The 22,252-nt window shown below is 52.5% G+C and overlaps 3 protein-coding genes across 3 annotated transcripts in view; 2 read left to right on the plus strand and 1 right to left on the minus strand.

Moving 5' to 3' along the window:
- Positions 1-1,021: 1,021 nt before the first annotated feature.
- Positions 1,022-1,578, minus strand: DUSP18 (dual specificity phosphatase 18). The gene has a single exon (XM_065738632.1). It carries the CDS (start codon positions 1,559-1,561, stop codon positions 1,022-1,024), a length of 540 nt encoding a protein of 179 aa, XP_065594704.1. The 5' UTR covers positions 1,562-1,578.
- Positions 1,579-1,809: 231 nt separating this feature from the next.
- Positions 1,810-12,231, plus strand: IQCD (IQ motif containing D). The gene is made up of 6 exons (XM_065738696.1): positions 1,810-1,886; positions 2,336-2,441; positions 6,357-7,022; positions 8,206-8,439; positions 10,381-10,452; positions 11,610-12,231. The coding sequence occupies exons 1-6, from the start codon at positions 1,810-1,812 to the stop codon at positions 11,928-11,930; spliced, it is 1,476 nt and encodes a 491-aa protein (XP_065594768.1). The 3' UTR covers positions 11,931-12,231.
- A 3,325-nt stretch (positions 12,232-15,556) lies between these two features.
- Positions 15,557-22,252, plus strand: part of OSBP2 (oxysterol binding protein 2) — a 57,690-nt gene continuing 50,994 nt past the window's right edge. Inside the window, exon 1 of the mRNA XM_065738809.1 lies at positions 15,557-15,858. Coding sequence (XP_065594881.1) covers positions 15,557-15,858 — 302 coding nt within the window. The remainder of the gene's footprint in view (positions 15,859-22,252) is intronic.

A 22,252-nucleotide genomic window follows, 5' to 3' on the forward strand; every position in this document is an offset into this window, starting at 1 on the left:
CCAGACCTGCTGAGCCCCCACTCCCGGTGTGGGCTGTGCCTGCAGAGCTTCACCCACATGTGCTGGGACTCAGACGCCCATCGGGATAATGAGTGTTGAGGCTGCTTGCAGAAACACCCTGGGAACAGCTCCTTCCCAGCAGGGCCACCACGGTGCCACAGGGCCACTGCCACTGGTACCAGCGTCCCCAGGGCTCGTGGGGAGCAGTGCCCATCCCACAGAGCACCTGACAGGCACTGAGCTATCAGGACCAGCTTTGCCCTTGCCTAGGGCTTGGCTGCCGCAAGCTGTGTGTCCCTCTGCCTGTTTGCTTTTAGGGCTCAGATTTCAGGAGCTTTTCCATAGCAGGAAGCACGAAATGGCGTTTTGGGTTTCCTTCCAAAGGGCAAACCACACCAAGACAGGGCCCCAGCATGGTGAGTGCAGCACCTGGCATCCACCCTGTCCCCTGAAAGGGGCTGGAGGAGCAGGATCCCACAGCACCACGCCTTTGCCCTCTTTTCAACACTTTGTAGTGCTGATGGCCATCCCCTCTCTGAGTATTTCAGGCCATGATCTCAGCCCAGTGGCATTCCTGGTGCTGGGATGTCCCGAAGGGCTGTGGCCCTGCAGAAGACAGTGAGGTGCCGTGCCCCTGTGCCCTCTGACACTCCCATGGCTCTTGTGTCCCCACTGTGGGGACTTCAGCATCTCTTCCAGCCCCTTTCCAACAGCACGCTGTTGAAGTTCTGTTCTGTGCAGGGATTAGCTGCTGCCCTGGGGTGAGGCTGCACGAGCAGGGAGGGATCTGCATGTGGGAGGCAGAAAGGACTGGCTAAGTGCTTTCCCTCTGTCACATGTGAGATGATGCTCCCACCGGTGGGACCGTGACACGGACAATGCTGTATGACCTTACAGCGCAGCCCCAGGCTCTGCTCACAGCCCGGTCCCTCCACCTGCAGCAGCAGAGACTCCAACCACTGCTGGACAAGGAGAGTTTATTTCGGAGCTCCCTGCAGCTCCACCTTCTGCCGTGCCGCGCTCAGAAATTCCCCATACTCGCTTCCCGTTCATATACATCGGGTATCATCCCGGAGCGCGAGTGGACCATGTGGACGGTGTTGATGCCAAACAGCTCATACTCGTAGCAGATGAGCTGCTGCCAGAAGCCGTTGTTGGGTCGGATGATGGGCCGGCATGACCGGACCCAGGCGTGGGCGCTGAGCAGCGACATGATGTGGTGCTTCATCAGGTAAGCGATGCAGACGGTGGCCGAGCGGCTCACCCCGGCGGCACAGTGCAGCAGCGTGCGGCCCCCATGCTCACCCACGCTGTGGATCAAGTTGGAGACAGAGTTGAAGCAGGCCGAGATGGGGGCGGTGGGGGTGTCGGCCACCGGGACGTGCAGGTACCAAATGCCGGGGTGGGAGATGTTGGCCATCTCAAGGGAGATGTTGATGATGGTGGTGATGTGGTTGGCAGCCAGGAGCTGCGTGTTGCTCGCAGCCACGACATCGCTGAGGTAGAGGCAGGGGGTGATGCGGGACAGCCTGTGCCTATGGAGGTGCAGGGCAGCTCTCATAGCCCGCAGCTTCGTGCAGCGGCAGCGGTGGCCACTGCTGCTCCTCCTTCTTCTCTGGAAAATAAACAGCATTGCACGTGAGTGTAAAGACGGCCACACACAGAGTGTAGGTTGAAGGGGACCTTGAAGATCAACCCCTTGCAATGGGCTGGCTGCCCATTAGACCGGCTAGAAACCTGCCCTGGGCTGCGTTCCCCACCCCACTGATTCCATGGTAGTGCTGCATGCGCAGTGCGGGGCGTGGGGCCATGGAGGAGCTGGGCGGTGTGTGGCCCCGTGTCACCTTCTTCCCACTGCCCGAGAGCAGGGAGCCCACCAGGGCCTGGTGCAGGGCTGAGGGACCCCTCGCTGCGCCCTGAGGGTGATAGGACTCCTCACACTAGTGTGGGGCTGTGGGACCCTCTCAACACTGCTGGGGGCTGTGGGGCCCCTTTGTGCCATTTTGGGTTTGGTGTGACCCCTTCACTCTGGTTAGGATTGGTGGGATCTTTCGCACCACTATGGGGATGGGGGGATGCCTTGTTCTGTTTTAGAGCTGGTGAGACCTCCTCATACAGTTTGGGGGCTTGGAACACTCTTTAGGGCCCCTCACATCATTATGGGGACAGTGGACCCCCTCCCACTGGTTGGGATCCACGGGACCCCTCACACACACCAGATCAGAGATGGTGGGACCCCTCACACAGCCACACCAACCCAAGTCCCCATGCTCCTCAAAGAAGGCACTGCTCACACCCCACTCTGTGTGACGTGATCTCCCCCTGCTTGAAACAGCTGTATGGATTTGGACACCACGGTGGGTGAGCTTGAGCTCCTCAGCTCTCTGTCTCGGTCAGCTGGCCGCTCCAGCCACCATGTCCTGCTGCTTCTGGAGAAGAAGGTGACAACCTCCCTCCCCTGGGCTGCCATCCTGCCAGCATAGGGGAGGGTTTGTTCCGCTCTCTGCTGTGTTTTGGAGGCTGTGTTTTGGAAAAAAGGAGGGAGTTTCTCATCCCTTGGCAGCAAGAGCCACAGATGACGCGAGGCTGAGGAATGTCTTGTGCAAACGCTTCGGTCTCAGTTCCTCAGAACCCTGAAATTATCACTTCAGCCCTTAAATCTTCAGCCTGCCAGGTCCAAATGCAGATGCCAGCTTTGGGGCTCTACACAGCAGAGGGAGAAACAATTGCTGGGGTGGTCGGACCTGATGTGCACTTAGGTGTCATTCCTAAAACAGCCCTGTGATGAGACATGGGCAACACGTTGACACCTGTCTGCCCAGGAATGGGAATGAGCCAAAGGTTTTGTGACATCTCAGCAGCCTGATTGCCCCTTGAGGGCCTCTCAATTAGAGCACTGCAGTAACGAGTTTGTGAGCCACGAAAGCCTCTCCTGCAGGAAGTGGGGATACCAGGTGGAGTCTGGAATTAGTAGGGTGTCATCAGGACACTGACATGTCGAGGAGTCCCCTTCTTCAGCCTCACAGGAGGGAGCTGAGATGTCTTTTCTTCCATTCATCATTCTCTCATTCATGAAGCAGGGCCGATGGTCACCTGTGTGCCCAGCAGAGTGTGTAATGTTGTGGGTTTCGAGGAGTTGGGGCAGCACGGTTACTGAGAGTGAATTAGCACGAGTGCATCAGCAAAACCTACACTGCTCTGGTATCTGGGCTGCTCCTGCAGTGGAGGTGTGACACTGGAGGACAGGACACGGTTAGCAGGCAATGTGGGGATGGGTTGGGGTAGGACTTGGTGATCTTGGAAGTCTTTTTCAACCTCAGTCATCCTATGATTCTATGATTTCTGGTGGTTTTTTGTTTGTTTTCTTTTGTTCAGATCAGTGTTTAAAGTGATACGTATGGATTTTGCAGCTTCTTTGCTTTGAGGTCGCCTTCATGGCAGGGAGGGGCCTGGCAGGATGCCTTCTTTCACAGAGACGAGCACCACTTTGGAGATCTTAATGTTGAGGTTAGGACAGAGGTTTAAGGTCTTACATTTCCTTTCTTAAAGGCAAAGCACTTGGAAGAGTCCAAAAAGAAGACTGAACGTTAGCACATCCAGTTGAAGCAGAAGGCATCTGAAAGGTCTGAAAAATCCCTGGAGGTGTTCAGCTGCAGAGGTAGAAAGCTGTGTGCCCCTGCTGCTGGTGGCCAGGCTGCGAGCAAAGGGACGCGGGCACAGTGCTGCTGAGCGAGAAGGGATTGGGACAAACATCTGGAGAGCTCCTCCCGCAGGCTGCGCCGCACTGACTGCTGCCTTTCTCATCTGCTTGCCTGCATTTTCCGCCCGTCCTTCCTGGAAGCCAGTGCTCAGCCTGCTACAGCAAGAACCTGCACCGCCTCTCTCTGTCATACGTTACTCATTTATACAGACGAGGCTGATGTGGTGTGGGGGCACAGGCTGGGCAGCAGGGCAGCTGCAGGAGGGAGAAACCCTTCCAAGGGATTGCTTTCCTCCGAGGCAACAGAAAAGTGATGTAAAGTGGTTAGAAGATATTTTGGGGCTTGTGTCTCTCCTTCCCGTGCCTGTAGAGAGGATCCAAAACACGTTTCATGGCTGCTTGGATCAGAGAGTCAGAGGGTGCAAACAAATCCCTCATTGGGAAAAGAAGAAGGATTGGTAACTTAAGGCACTAGGGAGAAAAAAAGCAAGGAATGAGGTACTGAAGGAGAGTGCCTCGAGGTGCAGAAGCAGCCACTGGGCAGGCTGAGGTCAGCGTCAGGTGCAGAAGGTTCAAGTGTTGACTTTCCTCTGCCCTTATCCCAGACCAGGGAGATTCAGGGTAGTGGTTGAATCCCCAAAGCAGGCTGGGGTTTGGCTTATGGACATCCCCTACCCTGCTCACTGCGGTGCTGTAACACTGTTTTTCCTTAAAAGAGGAATTTTGTTTCTCCTTAAAAGAGATTCATAGCACCTGTTTTTAAAAACTTCAGCATCAGGACAGCGCACCCGGCTGGATAGGACAGACAGCGCATTTCTTCTTTCGTGCTGGCACCCGGGGCAGGCTGGTGTCTGCCCTACACCGACTGGCTTGAGTGAAAAGCAAGAATGAGGTGAAAAACAACAAGCAAATAGTGCAGCACAGTTTTAGGGGAGCCTGGAGGTTGTTAGACTGGGGTGACCTGTACTGGCTGCTCCCGGGTCTTCCTTGTTGGAAAACATGGGGAGAAATGGGTAAGTTTAACAATGAGTGTAGGCTTCTGGGTTTGTTCCAGACACCTGTGTGATCAAATCGTGCTGGAGCTGCACCCTTTGGCATGCCGGGTCTGCGTGCTGGCTGATTCCCAGACCTGGGTGTGCAGGGGCTGCTAATGGGGGTTTCTGCTCAGCAGAGCCTGGGTGATCAAAGTCATGTGCTCTGATCCCAGCGCCCTGACACCTCCAGGCAGTTTTGCTGCCTGCAGCCGAATGTAGGCTATGTCATAAATGAATGTAGGCTATGTCGTAAAGGTTGGAAAAGACCACAAAGATCATCTAGTCCCGTTGTTGAGCAAGCCCCACCATGCCCACTAACCATGTTCCTCAGTGCCTCATCTCCATGGCTCTTGAAAACCTCCAGAATCAGTGACTTCAGCCACTGTGCCTCTGTGCCTGAACGTAAACCTGGAATTCAGCAGTGTTCCCGGGCTGCCAGAATGCAGTCTCTTACTTGCATCGATCCCCTGCCCACACATTTTGGATTGTAGAATACGTCTGGCTGGATGGGTGCTCAGGGACACGAGGCAGGCTGGTGGATTTGACTGTAGAGAATTAGTTCAGGATGGATCTGATTATTTTTCTGCATCCTAAACAAGAGGTGGGGATTATGCAAGCTTGGTGACACGTACAGCTCCCAGACCGTTCTGGTTTTGCTCTTGGCAGAAGAGCTACTGTGGTCAGGATACACTGGGCTGCTCTGAGTCTACCCTGCCAGGCTGGGACATCTTCAGTTACCCAAACCCGGGAACAAGCTGCGGTGCTTCACTGGCAGGGAGGGGACTCTGGCACGGCTCTGTGCCATCCCTCTGCTCCAGGCTGCAGGGCGAGGCCCAGCCTCACACCTGGCAGTGCACAGCAAGGCCCATAGCGGGGTCCTCACCCACCAGGCCCATCCCCAAGGCATGGAGGGACCCACCAAACAGAGCCGAGGCCGAGCAGCAGCGTGCTGTCCCCATGTTATCCAGCCCCGTGATGACCAACGAGGGCCTGGAGGTTTGAGTTTGGGGGTACGAAGTTTATCCTTCAGCTTATTATTATGCGCTGCTGGCAGGGTGTGGAAGCCCAGCGGGAATGTGGGGACAGCACCACTGGGGCTGCTCCTTCCCTCACCAACTAAACCTCACCTCAAAGGCACAGAAAGAGCGCTCAGAATGGGTGCCCCGCAGGCCCCGCCCACGGCTCCGCTCCCTGTCACCGCCCCCAAAGTGTCCGCCCACCCCCGCTACGGCCTTTCCTGGCTTCTCATTGGTCAGTGAAGCTGTCCGTCAAACGAACGAAGACGCTGAGTGGCTCCAGGCCTGGGCGCCGCGGAGAGTGTCGGGAAAGAGCCCGCCCCCGTGCTCGGGTGGCCTAGCGACCGGAGGATGCTCCTTAGGCACGGGGGCGTGAGCTCCGTCCCACAGTCGTCCGAGGGCTGCAGAGATTGGGTCTGATCTGCGCTTAGGAGCTGGGAGCTCTCACCCCACGCCCCCGGTTTGCGGCACCCCCGGGTCCCGGTCCTGTGCCCACAGCCGGGAGAGCCCTGGGCAACCTTCACGCCCTTTCGCTGAGGGCCTCGCCCTGTGTACGAGATGCCGTGCCGACCTCAAAGCACTCAGCTCGCGAGTGTTTAACGGGAGCTGGCAGCAGGGAGGCCAGCTGTGCTCCAGGTACCAGCACAGGACACGAAGGAAAGGAACAAGTTCCCGATAATGAGCACAGCAGGGGCCCCGAAGGTTTTAGACCCGCGCTGGTTGAATACTAATAGCATCGAGACAGAAATAATCCTATCAGTCTTGGATGAGACGATTGCTAAGTTGGAGCTGAGCTGCTTGATCCCACGTATTATCGGCACCCTGGACAGGTTTGCTGACCTGCTGGGACCTGAGATCACAACCGCGCTGCTGGAGTACCAGGAGCTTTCAAAACAAATGGAGCACCTGCTCGGCACTCCTGAAGAAGAGGACTCCACGAAAGCTGAGGCACAAAGGGGCTCTCTCTGTCTGCTCGAACAGCATCTGAAATGTTCTGTTAGGAACATCCTGAGACTCTTGACAGCCAACCCTTCGCTCTGTAAGGCTCTGCAATACGAAGTTGGGGCAAGAGAGCCAGCAGCTGAGGCGTTTATCAAAGCCTTTGGGGAGTTCAGGAACTTGATGCTGGAGCGACTCCTGACTAGTCCCATGAAAGAAGAAGAAACAGTTCGTCTCATGGAATACATCTCCCTCCAGATCAACAAAAACACGGAGATCATCACAGCTTTACAAGCAGACCTGGCAGCAGCAATCAGGACCCGAGATGAAGAGGTATGACAGTACAAGGATGTGTTTTTTGACAAAGTGTCACTGAAGCAAAACTGGAGTAAGCTGAAAAACGATCCCTTTCTTGCAGGTCCTAAAGAGGAGGTTCCAGAAATGATTTCTAAATCAGATCTAAATATAATTGGAAAATGTTTATTGAGTGCTTCCTTTTTAAACTTGGCATGTCTTGGGCCTGTTCTCACAGGCCAACTTCAGTGGCACAAGTTCCTGAGCTTCAAAAGGACAGGCATAAATGACTGCAGTAGTATTTTAGTGGGGCTACAGTGTCAGCTGCCAGGGAGAGGCTCCATACGCTGCTGATGAAATGATGAAAAGTCATTCCAGGGAGAGATTGTTTGGATTAAAATCCATTTTTAGTGCCAGCTCTGCCTTCGGTCTTGCTTAAAACGAACATTTCTGAGACTTCCAACTCTGTAATAGTAGCTACCTTGGAGCATTTATAATTAACGTGTGATGATATCATTTCTTTTTTTTCTTTTCAGCGAGGGCAGCTGAGGTATGGATCAACTAATGGGCATTTCCCAGGCTTTTTTTTGTGAGTCTGTGGGCTGTGACAGAATTCAAGCCCTGGACTTGTGACAAGCAATCCCTTGTTTTATGTGCGTGTTTGTCTTCTTTCTGCAGGAGGGGCCAGAAGGGGAAGGTTTTGTCTTGTGCTCACTGCACTGAATGGTTCTAATGGAGACAAGGGCCTGCTTTCCCCATTCCCTCCCCTCCTCGGGGACCTGTGAACTGAGACACGTGAGATTTTCATGTGCAGTTTGGCCGCCTGTCAGTGCATAGCGAGCAAATGTGTTTCACTGTTCCCAGCTGAGGATCTCTGTTGCAGGCAGACCACTGAGCTGTGTCCCCCAGACAGTCACTCTGAGCCTCACCTGAAGCCAGAGGGGTGATCCTGGCTCCTCTTGAGGCAGGGCAGGCTTCTTCAGCCTGCAGTGCCAGTGAGTCTCAGTAGGGCCTGCTCATTCTATGGCTTTATTCTCAGGTTCACAGGAGAACAGTCAGGGAAGGTTTCCAAAGCACCTTGCATCAATCTGACTGTGTTCCCTCATCCAGCTGTGGCAGGTCCCTGTTCTTAGATCACTTCCACATTTGCAGCTGTGTCTTTCTTTTCCTGACCCCTCACTGCACACCCTGATGGCATTTCCTTCTGGTTTTCTGAGTCTAGATTCAGAACAAGGACAATGTCATCAAAGATCTCAAAACCAGCATGCAAGCTCTAGATGAATGCAGCAAGAACAAAATCCAGCAGGTCAAGTGGGAAGGTGAAAAACGGCAAAAAGAAGTGCTGCAAGCTTCCCAGGCCAGGTGTGCCAGCCTACAGCAGGACATTCAGGAGCTAGAAGCACAGCTCAAAAAATTGGTGCTGGAGCATCGAGCATCAGAATCGGCTCTCAGAAAGGTAAATGGTAAAACCTGTTGTAGAGCTGCTAGGCATGGCTGCAAGTGGTTTTTTTATTCCTGCCAGGATGCACATGCTGTTTGTCAGAGTATACCTGTGCTGTACTCGTGCTCTGCTGATTTCAGCAGAACACAAGCCTGCAGTGCTGCTGGGGAAGTAGCCTGCTCACAGATCCTCCTCTTGTTCCCTGACCTAGCTCTGGAAAATCCCCCGTGTAGTGCTGTGACACTGAACGATGGAGAGGTTGTGCTCTCCTCAGAGTTCAGTGGCTGGACAGTTGACAAAGCACCAAATGCAAGTTAGAGCCACAGTTCAAAATCCAAGCCATCCAACTGTACCACCTTTAATGCAGTGGCTTTATCAGCCTTTTTTTTTCTTTTTCCAATGGAGCCAGGCTGCTGCAGTGATGGTTGTGAGGAGTTGCTCAGCTCATGCAGATAGATTTACTGACCACAGAGGTCTCCTTTCCCTTTCCTTAGCGTGTGCTCTAGCATCTCTAGCTCTGGGTGGCCTGAGATTGTCTTTGTCGTGACAATAGCTGGGAAGTGCCTCATCTGACCTATGATGGCTTGGAAACCCATGGGCCAGTGTCATACAGGAAAGTATGTGGCTTGTGATGGGCTCTAGCTGATCTTTCTCTCACAGAACACAGACACAACATCTAGGGGGAAAACTTGGTTATAGTACAAGCTCAGGACAGTGTTCTTACACATAGAAATACTTTTTAGTTTTCAGAGGCCCCATATTTGTAGGGCTTTCATGTTTAGCATTTCTCTATTACTACAGTTCTAAGGTGGTTGCCCCAGTTTGTTGATGACTTGCCTCATTCCATGAGGGCTTTTCATTTCCTACCACAGAACACGCCTTTCTGACGTGCTACAATCCTCAGTCCTCATCCAGCTTTGTACTACAGAACAAATAAGGTGCTTTTGGACTCAGGGAGCAGAGGTCTATTCCATGAGAATCCCCAAATCGGGAGCAAAGTATAGGTCAGCTGAAGCAAGCTTGCCACAAGGAGGAGGTGTTCTACTCAAATACAGTGATGCTAGGGCTCAAAGCTATGATACTGTTTTCTAAATCAGGATTTTGCACAGAATCACAGAACCATAGGGGTTGGGAGGGACCTCTAGAGGTCATTTAGTCCAACCCCACTGCTAAAGCAGGTTCCCTAGAGCAGGTTGCACAGGAAAACTTCCAGGTGGGTTCTGAGTATCTCCAGAGGGGGAGATTCTACCAACTCTGGGAAGCTTATTCCAGGGCTACGACGCCTTCAAAGTCAAAAGTTCTTTCTCACGTTCAGATGCAAGTTCCTGTGTTCCAGTTTGAGCCATTGTCCCTTGTCCTGTCACTGGGAACGACCAAAAAGAGCCTGTTTCCATTCTCTTGACACTACCCCTTAGATGTTTATAAGCATTGGTAAGACCCCTCTCGGCCTTCTCAGCCTAGAGAAGGCTCTCAGCCTTTCCACATAAGGGAGATACTCCACGCCTCTCATCATTTTTTGTGTCTTCTCTCTTGCTTCTCTCTAGAAGTTTTGTGTCTTCCTTGAAGTGGTGAGCCCAGAACTGGACATAGTGCTCCAGATGTGGCCTCCCCAGCACAGAGCAGAGGAGAGAACATCCCTTGACCTGCTGGCTACATGCTTTGGAACGTTTTCCGAGATAGTGTTGGCCTTCTTGGCCACCAGGGCACCCTTCTCTGCAGAGTTAGATTCCAGCAGCTCAGCCCCTAATCTGTACTGAAGTGTGCAGTCATTCCTCCCCAGCTGTAGGACTCTGTACTTCCCCGTGTTGAACCTCACTGGGTTCCTCTCTGCCCAGCTCTCAGCCTGTCCACGTCTGGCTGAAGGCAGCACACCCTTCTGGTGTGTCAGCCACTCCTCCCAGCTTTGTATCACCAAGCTTTAAGTGCCTGCACGTAACCTATCTTGTTTCGTTTCAGAGAAAGTGCAGAGTGGAGACAGAAATTCTGAACTGGGTCCAGATGTACGACGCAGACATGGCAGAAAAACAGGTATCCTCTCTAAAGCACCTTGCTCTCTCCCTTGAGCTGACATATTCAGGTGGATCCCTGTCAAATGGGCATTTGGCTCTCACACAGGAGGCTGTGGGTGTAAGGGGCAGTTCTTCTTCCAGAAGTATGGGCATTAGAATGTATCCTTGTCCTTCCTTTGCGTGGCAAAGTTCTCTGCTGCTTTAATTTTAGAGAAGTTTGCATCCAATGCTGAATCCTGCAGAATCTGTGGGAAGATGAAGTGCCACATTCTGTCAGATAAGCCATCCTGCTGTTAGAGAGCAGGGCTTTCACTTTTGCTTCGATCCTCAGTCCCGTCAGCCCTGTCTGGAGTCCAAACCATGCTTCTGTTTCCCCTGACCCTCTCGAGAGATGTCTGTCAAGTGATAAGAAACTTTTCAGCCTGCACGCCACTGTCTTGGCATCCACGTTAACCACAGCAGGCTGAGAAGCATGTCAGCTTTCCCTAACCTCACCTCTGAGGTGGCCCGAGTTACTTTCATGTACCTGGCCTTTCCATGGAGATGAATGAAAGCTACTGGATTATTGCCAAAGGAAAATGTAGTCTAGGAACTGTATGCTCATTCTTAGATGTGATCCTATGATCCTTCCCTTGTCAGGTGCTTAGTAATGTCCAATTATTTTGGTTTCCTAGCTGGCTGGAGCACTATGTCCCAGCAGATCTGGGGCAGAAATTGCTAAGTCACACATCCACGCTACTGGCTCCTGTAACCTTCCACACTGCATGGCTTGTTAAAGGAAAGGAATAAACTGCTGCTGAGCTGGGCAGTACAGTTAAACCGTTAAAAGCCTGTCCTTCCAGGATGTCACCATCTGGATTTTCAGTGAAACATTTCTTTGCTCAGAGCATATGCAGGAGGAGTTCTTACCTGTGGCTCTGTCAGGGTCCCAGCTGAGTATGGATGCTGTTTGCAATGCAGGGAGAATTAGAAAAGTGTTTTTTCAGAGAAGCGCGAAGACATTAGGACCTGGCTTATCTTGAAATCCCGTCCCTTTGGAAAGGTTCAGCTCAGCTGCAGTTCCAGGTCTGCCTGGATTGGGAGGGGTAAATGAATCCTTACCTACAGGTGTCCAGGGAGAAGCTGCTGGTTGCCCTCAATATTGCTGTAGCTGGTATTTCTCTATTGTCTTGCTAGGCTGAGTTTGAGAAGATTCACGCTGCTTACTCCGAGGAGAAGGCTGAGCTGTCACTGCTGATGGAGAAACATGCTGTGCTTCTCCAGGAGTATTCCCAGATTGAAGAGGAGCGCAGGATCTATGAGGAGAAGAAGCAGCAGGCTTTGGAGAAATTGGCTATCATGACCCTTGCTGCCACCCGCATCCAGGCCTTGTGGAGAGGCTACTTGATCCGGTCTGCCTTCAAGCCAAAAAAGAAGAAGAAAAAGAATGTCAAGGGCAAAGGCAAGGGCAAAGGCAAGGGCAAAAGCAAGGGCAAAGACAAGAAGGAAAAGAAATAATCACGAAGTCTATTTTCTCTCCTGTCAAAGTAGCTGGCACCTCTGAGGCAGAGCACTTCCAGATGAAAGCATTAGGGCTGAGATTAGCATTTGCATTAAGGCCCAAACTGTCCAGGGCTAGAGCTGTCTCTTAGTTTGAGTATAAGAAACAATTGGCATGAAGACACATTTCACCGTTTCAGGTTTAGCTTTGCCAGCTCTAAAAGATGGAGGAAGTCTCCTGGTGAAGGGACTGGGCCAGGAGTACCAAACACTGTTTTTCATCCAATTCTGTTGTTACTGAAGGTGGGAATAAAGTAATTCCTGGGGCCAGGATGAGGCTCTTTGTCTGGCTCGGTCTCACCTTGTGTGCATTTGGGAGAATGTTTCCACAGGAGGAAGTTGCAGGACCACCACTGATCACAAGATCACTGACGCAAAACATCCGGACATCATCCCTGGCAGTTTCTGCTTTCCAGCAGGTGGGATGTAGCACAGCACAGCTCATGCTCTGCTCCCAGTCCTACACATCACTCCCCAAGCCAAGCAGCAAACAGTGCCCTTTTTAATCCCTATTCCTGTTTTGGTGACATGCTTCTGGATTCTCCAAGTGCTCGCTGCCCTGCACTGTAGCCTTTCCCTTTCACAGATGCATGAGTCCAAGGTATTTAATTCCTCCTTTAATTTCTCATTTTCAGTAGCCACGTAGCAACTTCATACTACAGAGTTCTTCACTTCTCTGCCCCTTAGAGCTGAAACTGGTCATGGATGCAATCACACAGAGTACTGCGTCTTGTGTATTTCATTTTCTGGTGGAACTGGACCCTTCGGTGTTACCAGTACGCCACTTCCACTCTTCTTTGTATTTAAGAAGTCTGGGAGCTACGGGCATTTGGATCCAGACTCCAATTGACTCCTGTCATGGTTTTATGATTTTTGGTACTGGTATTCCACATCATAACATCATGTAGTGCATTTAGAGTTAAAGAGTTAATGTTCCAGCTCCGTGGATCATCGATAGTTCCAGGTATACCTATCTCAGAAGAGAAGAAGAACTCCATTCCCCAGAGGACTTTGCGATGCTTTGCGTTCTTACGTGTTTACGCTCAGAGGGAAAGATAAAAACTGTCTGCGGTCACGGGACACTCTCTTTCCTTGGAGATCCACTCAGCAGTGGGTGCTCGCTGCCGTCCGCCTTCAGCGTTAGCGTAAGGCCTTCGGTTTATCGGACGCTCTCTCTCACTCATTTTATTTGATTTATTAGCTTTAATTCCAATTATACTGTATTATATTGTGTTATTTTGCTTTCCGATATCTATTTAGTTAATTAGCTTTCCTCCTCAGATCGTTGCTGCTGTTTTGTTCCTAGGCCCATCTCCCTTTTCCCTTTTCCCTTTCCCCCTTCCCCTTTCCTGGGGTGTGGGTCCGTGGGTCCCCTGCACCAATCGTCGCGGAGCCGGGCCGAACCTGCCCGTAAACCGTTGACATTTTTGGCGCCCAACGTGGGGCAAAACCAGCTGCCTTAACTGGGCAGAGACATACTTCTAGAGTGAATCTCTGTCTCTCGTTAGCAGGCTTATCTGTACTGCAGGACCTTGAAGTCTGGGCGTACTGCCAGTTGTCCCGGGATATTTGTAAACTTTTTTTGGGTACTGCCAGCTAGTTTTAGTAAAGAAAAAAAAAAAAGAAAAAAAAATGCTCTCTCTTTTTAAACTGGTCTTAAAGGGACTGCATTTCATCGTTTTTTCCCTTGTAATGCTCAGAACGTACTGGGACTTAATTAAGTTTGCCAGTCTGATCCACGGAGCTTGGTCTCTATATGATAAACTAAAAACACTGATGGACATACCTTCCTGGCTTTTGTATACGATGTGGCATTCAGTTCCGGAGGGAGTAACTCCAGATGGAGTTGCTAACTCTATGGAACTTGTGATTTTTAAACAGACTCCTGGCCTCTCCTTTGTATTCATTATGCATTTTCTGAATGCTCATCCAATGCTCGTAATGACGGTGGTGTCCGTCTCCCTGAATGTACTCTTCATCATTTTACTCAGTATTTGTATTTATAATACTTTGAGAAAACCCTCCCTAGAGCCAGAGAATACTGCCTGGCAGGGAGTTTGGAGGGACTTAGGAGAGACTTTAGAGAAATGGGCATCACCGGTGTCATGGAACTTTTCTCCTGAACACCTGCAAGATCCTGAGAACTTAAGCAGATATTTGAGACGGGGATGTTGCGGCTCAAACAGATCTGAGGACGCCCAAATTATTTGGGGTCTGGCTTATGCTTGCCGTGCCTTATTCAATACTATCCCAGAGAGGCAGAGAGTTTTTGAAATAGAGCGAGAGCGTCTCCGAGCCGAAAGGGACAGTCTCCTGATCCAGAAAGAGGGTCTTTTAGCTGACAATCAGACTCCCCAGTCCAATCTAGACGCCCTCCAATCTGAGCGAGACGCCCTTCAGACAGAGAAAAACACCCTCCAACCTGAAAGAGACACCCTCCAGTTTGAGCGAGACACCCTCCTGTCTGAACGGTACTCCTTCAGAGCTGAGCGAGGTACCTACCAGCCACAACAGCCCCTGCCCCCAGCCAGGGGGGGGAAAGGGATAATAGAGTGTATGGGACTGTGTGGATTCGATGGCCTGGCACATCAGAACCACAAAAATATAAGGCCCTGGTGGACACTGGTGCACAGAGCACTCTAATGCCCTCGAGTCACCAAGGGACAGACTTAATCTATATTTCTGGGGTGACTGGGGGTTCAACTCCACTCCCTGACTTTGGCGATTCTTCACTGCAGTCTTTTCCTGGCATAGTGCAGTGACGCTGGCTGCAAATCCCCAGCAGCCACCAGTCCCTTGTTCCCTCTCTAAACTCTGTTATAAATGGCTATCCACAGCAAATGGATCCGAAAATGTGACCGGCAGGATCAGGTGAGACTCCTCACTACTGAGGCACAACCAGAGGATGTTTCCTCACTTGTTCGCAGCCACGAGAGATTCTGCAAGCCCGGGGTGGCAGGAGCTTGGGAGTGGTGGTGTCTGAGCTGCACGTGCAGGTGATCGGCGAGCACTGATGCGATTAGTTGGATAACAGCAGATTGGCGAGATCAGGGAAAAGAGATCCCCGAGGGAGGAGGCACGAAGGAGAGGGACGGGGCGGCGATGGTCCTCGTGGTGCTTTGCTGGGCGCACTGCGAATAGTTTCCCCCCCACCCCGAGATGAGGGGCGGCCGCCGTGTGGTCCAGCACTGCCAGCCCACGGCAGGGGTGGGCTCGGGGAGAGGGGATGGTGCCGTAAGACCTCTCCCAGCACAAAGCGCACCGTGATTCTGCAGCGCTGTCCCTCTTAACGCCCCAGTGCCCAGGGGGCGGCCGCGGCCACGACCCGCAAAATGGCGGCGAGAGCAAAATGGCGGGGGGCTGCGGGATACCGCGCCCCGAGCGGCCGCGGGGCTGGGCGCCCTTCCCGCCCCGCCGCCAGGGGGCGCTCTCGCCGCGCGTCGCCTCACGTGCCCGCCTCCTCTCTCTGCACCCACCCCACCCTCCTCCTCCTCCCCCTCCTCTCCCCCACGTGACGTGGGCGCGGCGCCGCCCCGCTCCGGTGCCGGCAGAGCGCAGCGCCTCGGGGCCGCGCCGCGGGGTCTATGGGGAAGGCGGCCGCGCTGTGCGGCGGCAGCAGCAGCAGCACCCGCGGGCTGGTCTCCCTGCTCAGCGCCGTCCCTTGCTTGGCCTGCCACGAGCTGCCGGGCTCCGGTCGCCGCGCCATGAGCGCGGACACGGCGGGAGCGGGGAGCCGGGGCGGCGGGGGGACGGCGGCGGCGGCGGGAGCGCCCGCGGCACCGGGCTCCGACACCTACAAGGGCTGGCTCTTCAAGTGGACCAACTACCTGAAGGGCTACCAGCGCCGCTGGTTCGTGCTCAGCAACGGGCTGCTCAGCTACTACAGGTACCGGCTGCGAGGGAGAGCGGCCGTGCTGCGTGCGGGGCTGGCTGCGGTTTGGGGTCTGGGGATGGGGTGGGAGCGGTCCCGGCGTGCCCGATGGTTGGGGTTCAGGACGGCTTTACAGCCCCGAGTCGCCCCCGGTGGTGTCTGCGGGGCCCTTCAGCGGAACGCATCTGTCCCTACGCGCCCCGGTGCCTCAATCCCTACCCGAGTTCGCGGCCCGCTTTGCCCTGCCCGCCGCTGGCAGGTGGAAAGCTGATGGAAACTGCCCCGCTCCTCGGGCACACTTGTCTCAGGGCTGTCAGAGGCCGTAAGTATAACGCGGTGCGTTGTGTGGCCGCCTGCGGCTTAACCCCGAGCTCAGAGCTGCTCCCCGCACGCAGGGACCGCGCTGCCTCCGCCGTGCTCCTCCCGCTGCCCCTCCTGGGCGCGCAGACGCGGCTGAGCTGTGCGTTTGGGGTCGGTCGCTGAAGCCCCGCTGTCCTGTAACCACGTCAGAGTGCTGTCTTTGTGTCGGTGCCAGGTCTGTCACGAGCAGACAAGTGGCTTTCTCCAGCAGTCGCTTGAGATCTGCGGGGCTAGGGTTATTTTAAGGCGGGCCTGCGTGTTTTAGGTTGAGATGACGGAAGGCACCCGGGGAAATGAGTTGAGCAGAGGGTGAAAGATGTGGCAGCGTTACGCAGCCGGTGCAGACCTGCGGCTGCCGATGGTTTGTGGTGTGTTGCATGACACCCGAAGCTTCTCCCCCTTTCCCCAGCGGAGCCCAGGGAGAGCTGAGTTAGTGCAGCTGTGGGTCAGGGATATGAAAACACAGCGCAGAGCTCGAGGGGAAGTTTTTCTTAGGTGGAAGGAATAGCTGTGATGCTTTTCAGAACCGGCTCTGTTGGAGGGCGGCAGTGCCCACCGTGCCGGTGTCAGCCAGGTTTGCTTGTGGCTGAGAGCAACTCTCACAGAATCCTGGGGTTTGTTTTTCTTTTATAAGTGCTGGTTTTAGCTGACTGATAGCAAGGGAGCACCAGATATCAGGCAGTGCATTTCATTCCTCTTTTAGGTCAGGAAATTGCTTAAAAAGCACAGGTTAAACTGTGCCCTTGCAGGTGCCTCACGGTGCTGTCCTCCGCGTGGCTTTAAGCACCTTTGCCGTTTGAATTTTGGGAGGCTGTTCTCCTGATGCACTGCTGTGATGATTTAAGTGTTGAGTTTTCAGGACTGGCTTGAGGAAGGTGGTAAGAACTTTGCCTGTGCACGACGAGTCAGCTCCATCAGCTCCATCGAAATGTTGTTCCCTGTTGCCTGAGTGGTTTCCTTCTGTGTATTGATTAAGCTGCAGACTGAAGCTTATTTCAGTTTCCTGCTGCTCGCTGTTGAGCTTAGCAAGGGGTGAGGGGCTGGGGAGCTGCACAGTAAAATCATTGGCTGGGAAGAGGTCTCTGGTCTTTGTAGTGACCTCTTTCCTTCAGAATACTGAGAGCAGGGATCCAAAGGTTGGGCTGCCCCTGCTCCTGCAGCACCTTGGGCTCTTCTCTCTCTATAGGGTGGCTGAGGTTGGACTCTGAGGAAGGTGGCTGTGTTTCACAGACCCGCGCTTGAACGGTTGAAATACAGCTGAGCAAGGGCAGGACTTCTTGCTGTGGGCACAGCAAGAGACAATGCTGTGTGAGCTTCATTCGCATCAGCCTGCTTCCTGAGACCCAATTACAGGACAGCACCTGGAGCACTGCTGGCCCTGTTCAGCCAGGAGACTCATCTGCAGGAAATCCAAGACTTTCTCATTACTTCCAAATGACTGGAAGGTTGAGCAGCTCCTTGGCTTTGTCTACATTTTAATTGCCCTTGACTGTCTCTGTTTGGTTGTGGGGTATTTTATTTTTTGTCCTAAGCTTTTTGACTGACTTGGAAGTCCGCAGCGCAGAGGTGATGTTGGTGTTGGGAAGCAGTGTTCAAGCATGGCACAGCTGCTTGTCTCATTAATGAGCAAAATTCTCTTTCCAAACTGTACTGGCAGGTTGCCACTTGCAGATTTATCATTATCTGTCCTTAGTGTGTGTGTATAGGAGAACCTAATCACCTTGAGCACGTTACAGGTTTTCAAGGAGAGTATCTTTAGGTAAGTATTAATTCATCTGATGTTGGCATTGGCTCTTGCGACCGAGGCTCTGGGTGTGGGCTGCCTTCCCCCAGCAGCTTGCTCTTATTTCAACTAGCTTGAGTTTCGTGCTTTCTCCTCTACAGGTTTGGTGCCTTAAAGCAGTGCCAAACAGAGAAGGAAAAAAATATTTCATGCTGTGTCTAATTTGCTCATAGCTGTGATGCAAAAGGCTCCTGGCCAGCTCGTGGCCTCAGCTCCCCTTTCAGTGCTGGGCAGCACTCCTGCAGGAATGAGCTGATGCCTGGAGCAGATGAGCTGTCCTGCCTGCCCTGCCGTGCCCTGCCATGGGGAGGAGATGGCAGCTTGCTTCCCTGGAAAAGCTGCTTCCCAGAACAGGCTTCTTTGCATAGCTCTGTTTATCCAGCAGTTAACTCTTGATTAGTGTTTAAAGGTCTTAAGTATAACCCAGAAGGTTCTTTTCTGACTCCAGCTGAGAGCTGGGGCGGTGAGCTCAGTGCTACCAGTATGAGAGAGTCACAGAAGAACTGGGAGCTTCCAGAGGATGGCTCTGCTCCCAACCCCAGCGTGGTACAGGGCTGCCCCAGTGAGGGAGTACCCCCAAGGTTTGAGACTGCAGTCTTTGCAGATCTCTCTGCCAGCATTGGACCGCCCTCTGGGTCAAAACATCTTCCTTACACTTAATCTTCATGTAATTAAATGAAGGGAAAGATACTTCCCTACAGCGTTTTCTAACACCCCATCTCTCTGCAAGCACAGAAGTAACTGGATGTCCTTGACCATTTTTCATCCTTGAGGTGATGGAAACATGCAGGTTTTCAAGGCAGCCCTGTGGCTGTGTGGTAACTCTGAGCTACTTGTATTTAGCCAGCATTTTTGTCACGCTTGTTCCCAGTCATCTTGTTTTCACAGGATGCTTGCTTTATCCATATGGTGCTCTGCTGTTAATCACTGTTCATTTTTTTGTTTTTGAGGGATCCCATCTTGGGTGCTTTATAAGCAGAGGCACGATGCAAGTGAAAGCAGTGCTCGAGCTGTCAGTCTGCAGACCAGGTTCCTCTGTTCTCGGGTTATTGCTGCATCCAGGGAGTCACTCAGCTCTTAAATCTGCCATCCTGGCCCACGTGCTTTGTTGGATGAAGTTGCAGCATAAGTAAGTGGTTTGCTGCAGTAAGCTCTGCATTTTGAGGTGGCTGGAGGAGCAGTGCCCTCTGTTTTTGAGGGGTGTAGACGCGACCTGCAGTGCTGCCTTGAGGTGGATTGCGTGGTGGACTTCAGACAGCATTGCTCGTGCTGCAGTTTCAGTTCCTGGAGGTGTGTGTAGGTACGGGGAATATTTATGGGCTCAGCTGTCTGGACAGTAATCACCATCTGACCATTTCTAGTGCAAATGCTGCAACTTTTGTTGTGCTCTTTGTCCTCATCTGTCCTCCGTGGAGGTGGTGGCAGCTTGCTCAGGGCTCCCTGGTTTGAAGCTGCTTTCCATTCCACCACTGGACCACTCTGCCCTCATCTGTGCACTGTTCCGTGTCAGGTCAGACTGCTGAACCTTTCTGTATCGCATCCTGCTTGCGTGTGCGTTGCACCGTAGCTAGGTAACTTTGGTAATTTTAGGTGCTTTGAGTGCACGGTGACATTGGAGCCCTCTGCTCCTTGCAGTGCCCTCAGACTCGGTGCTGCAGTCGCTCTGAAACTTGAGGAGTTGTGCCCTGGTGTCCTGGAAGCGCCTGCACCGGAGTGTGCTCAAAGATGGGGCTGACGGAGGTGTTAGATTCCCCATCAGCTCTTCATTATACCGTTCAATTATTTTAATCGTTTCTCCGACAGCTTGATACGTTTTAGACCAACCTTTGTTTGCTTTTGATCAAGAAGCTTGTTTAATAATTGATGGCTTCATTTTTCTTTGTCTGATGACTGCGGGCGGGCAGAGCGCGCTGCAGCCTGGGCCCATCGGGGGCTGGCTGTGCAGCTCCTGGGTCAGCATCTGCTGACTCACACGGCTGGGATAGGAAATCACAACTGAATAGATGTGTGTCCCCACCATGACTGTGGAGGAGGGCCTTCATTTCCCCATAACAGTCTTAATTCTCCATGTCTTTCTATTCGGGCACGCACAGCGGGTTGCAGCGGTTTCGGCACTGCATGGGAAGATAAATCTGGTGCTGTGGGAGTCGGTGCCTTGCCTTTCCTTCTTCATTGTGAAGCAGTGCAATGATGCCTGAAATCTGCTATTAATACCTAAAGGTTTCTGCAAAGCACTTTCTAAGGAGCAGAGCAGAAAATGTTATCCTTCACACCTACTGCTTGTGTATTGCTGCTGTGTGCGGAAGACCTCCTTCCTTGGGGTTTGGGGTTGGTGTGGGTGCCTCAGTGGTGTAGCTGCATTACTGATGAAGGGAAAAGGGCCCATTTCCTCACACGGTGCAGTGTGCTGGCATGAGCTGTGGGCAGCCACGTGCCTGGACACATTGGCACTGCTCGTCACCAGCTCCTGCCCTGTGTGTATTTGTTGACGAGCTCTCTTTTTTTCAGGTCTCCTGTGATTGTGGAGGGTGATGGCCCTTGTTGGAGGCGTGTAAAGCACGAAGGTCATGGCTCAGAGCAGCTTGCGGGGCTCCTGCCAGCAGGACAGAGTGCCTTTTGTCTCTGGGTAGATCGTGGATGAGAGTGAAGCGTGTGCTTCAGTAAGCATCCTTCTGCCTTGCAACGTGCAGCAGGTGAGCGGTGCCACCTGAGCCTGCAGCTCATTAGGAGTTGAACCAAAGGTTGCATCTTAACTTCACTGAGTCCCTTTTGGAGGCCCTCCTGACCTGACTGTGGTCAGGTGTAGGGTCTGCGTGCTTCAGAAGCCCTGTCCTTCATTGTTAGGGTGGATGCCTTCAGGCATTGCTGTTTCCACACTTTACTCTGACTGATGCTGGGAACTCTATTTGCCATTTACTGTTCCCACGTTACCACTCAGGTGTTACTCAGCAGACCTTGTAGAGCAGAATGTGCTACGGTTTATTTTGTGTGGTCAGCTGAAACTAATGTGTAGCTTCACCCGAACAGCTTTTCCTTTCCTTGTTGCTTATGTATCTGCGTTGCTGAGAAACTGCTGCAGGCTCCCAGCTCAGCCTCTCCTGGGATGTAATTTCTGAAAGCAGTGGGAGGTAAGGCAGTTCTCAAACCAAAAGCCATTTCTCCTGAAGTTGTCTTTTATGCTGCTGGTAGGTTGCTGCATCGTTGGTGGGAATGGTACAAAAGGTGATAGGATCGTCTTAGTCTTGTGTAATTCAAATTGAACGTGCTCTGCACGCTCTCAGCTCCTATTGTTGGATGTATTCTCCTTTCTTTGTCTCCAGACAAGGCGTGGGGCTCCTGTTGAAGCTGTTTGGTGCTCACAGCAGCTGCATCCTGCTAAGGATCTATTGGTAGTGCTGTGTGGCTGGATGTGTGTTAAGTATTTGGCACGTAATGCGATTTTTTTTATAGATACCAGATTACACAATACTAGTCCCAGTATTTGCTGTGGACTGTCTTTATCAGTGATGCATTCACAGCAAGTGTATGGATGGCACAAACTGCAGAGGGGCTGCTGTGTTGGAAGGTGTGCCATCAGATGGGAAATCCAGGAGCTGGGTTTGCACTGGGGATAAGGGCCAGGCACTGGGGAGGTGCAGTGGTGCTCAGACTCTGGCTCTGTAGGGTGCTGAGCTACCCAATGTGGTTGCTTCTGCATACAGCAGGTTGCACCTGAGGCATCCCAAAGTGCCACTCAACCTCTGTTAACATATGATTCTGCCCTTGCTCTGCACTCTCTGTGGGTGAAGCCCAGATCACGACAGAGGTGTGGGATGGGAGTGCCCATAGGGTTGTACCCTGTAACATCTGGGCCTTGCTTGTGTGTGTTAAATTGGGAAATACGCAGGATCTGTGGTAAGTCTGCTTTGGTGGGGTATCAGTGGAGACCCTGGAGCTTTAAGTGTGGTTCAAGCAATATGAATGCGCTGTGTGCTCTGTGCCTGCTGTGAAGTGGATCTTTTAATAGTGCCGAGATTGGTTTTGCAGAAGCCAGCGTTGCTCATCAAGCTGCTCAAGCTTAGCAGCAGTGGTTCCTGCGCTGTTTGAAGCTCTTCTATTTTTTTTTTCCCTCAGTTGGTACCATTTTATTCTCTGAATTTACAGGTCAGAGCAGTGGAAGGGCTACTGTCTGATATTTGTGGGTTGACAAGCCAATGTGTCATTTAGGATGGGATTAAACCTCTTCTCTGGTGCGTGATGGGTTTCATTAAAGGGTGTTTAATTCTG

This window comes from Cyrtonyx montezumae, unplaced genomic scaffold (genome assembly GCF_038088225.1).
Source record: "Cyrtonyx montezumae isolate F1298 unplaced genomic scaffold, pur_monq_1.0 scaffold_23, whole genome shotgun sequence".
Taxonomy (NCBI): domain Eukaryota; kingdom Metazoa; phylum Chordata; class Aves; order Galliformes; family Odontophoridae; genus Cyrtonyx; species Cyrtonyx montezumae.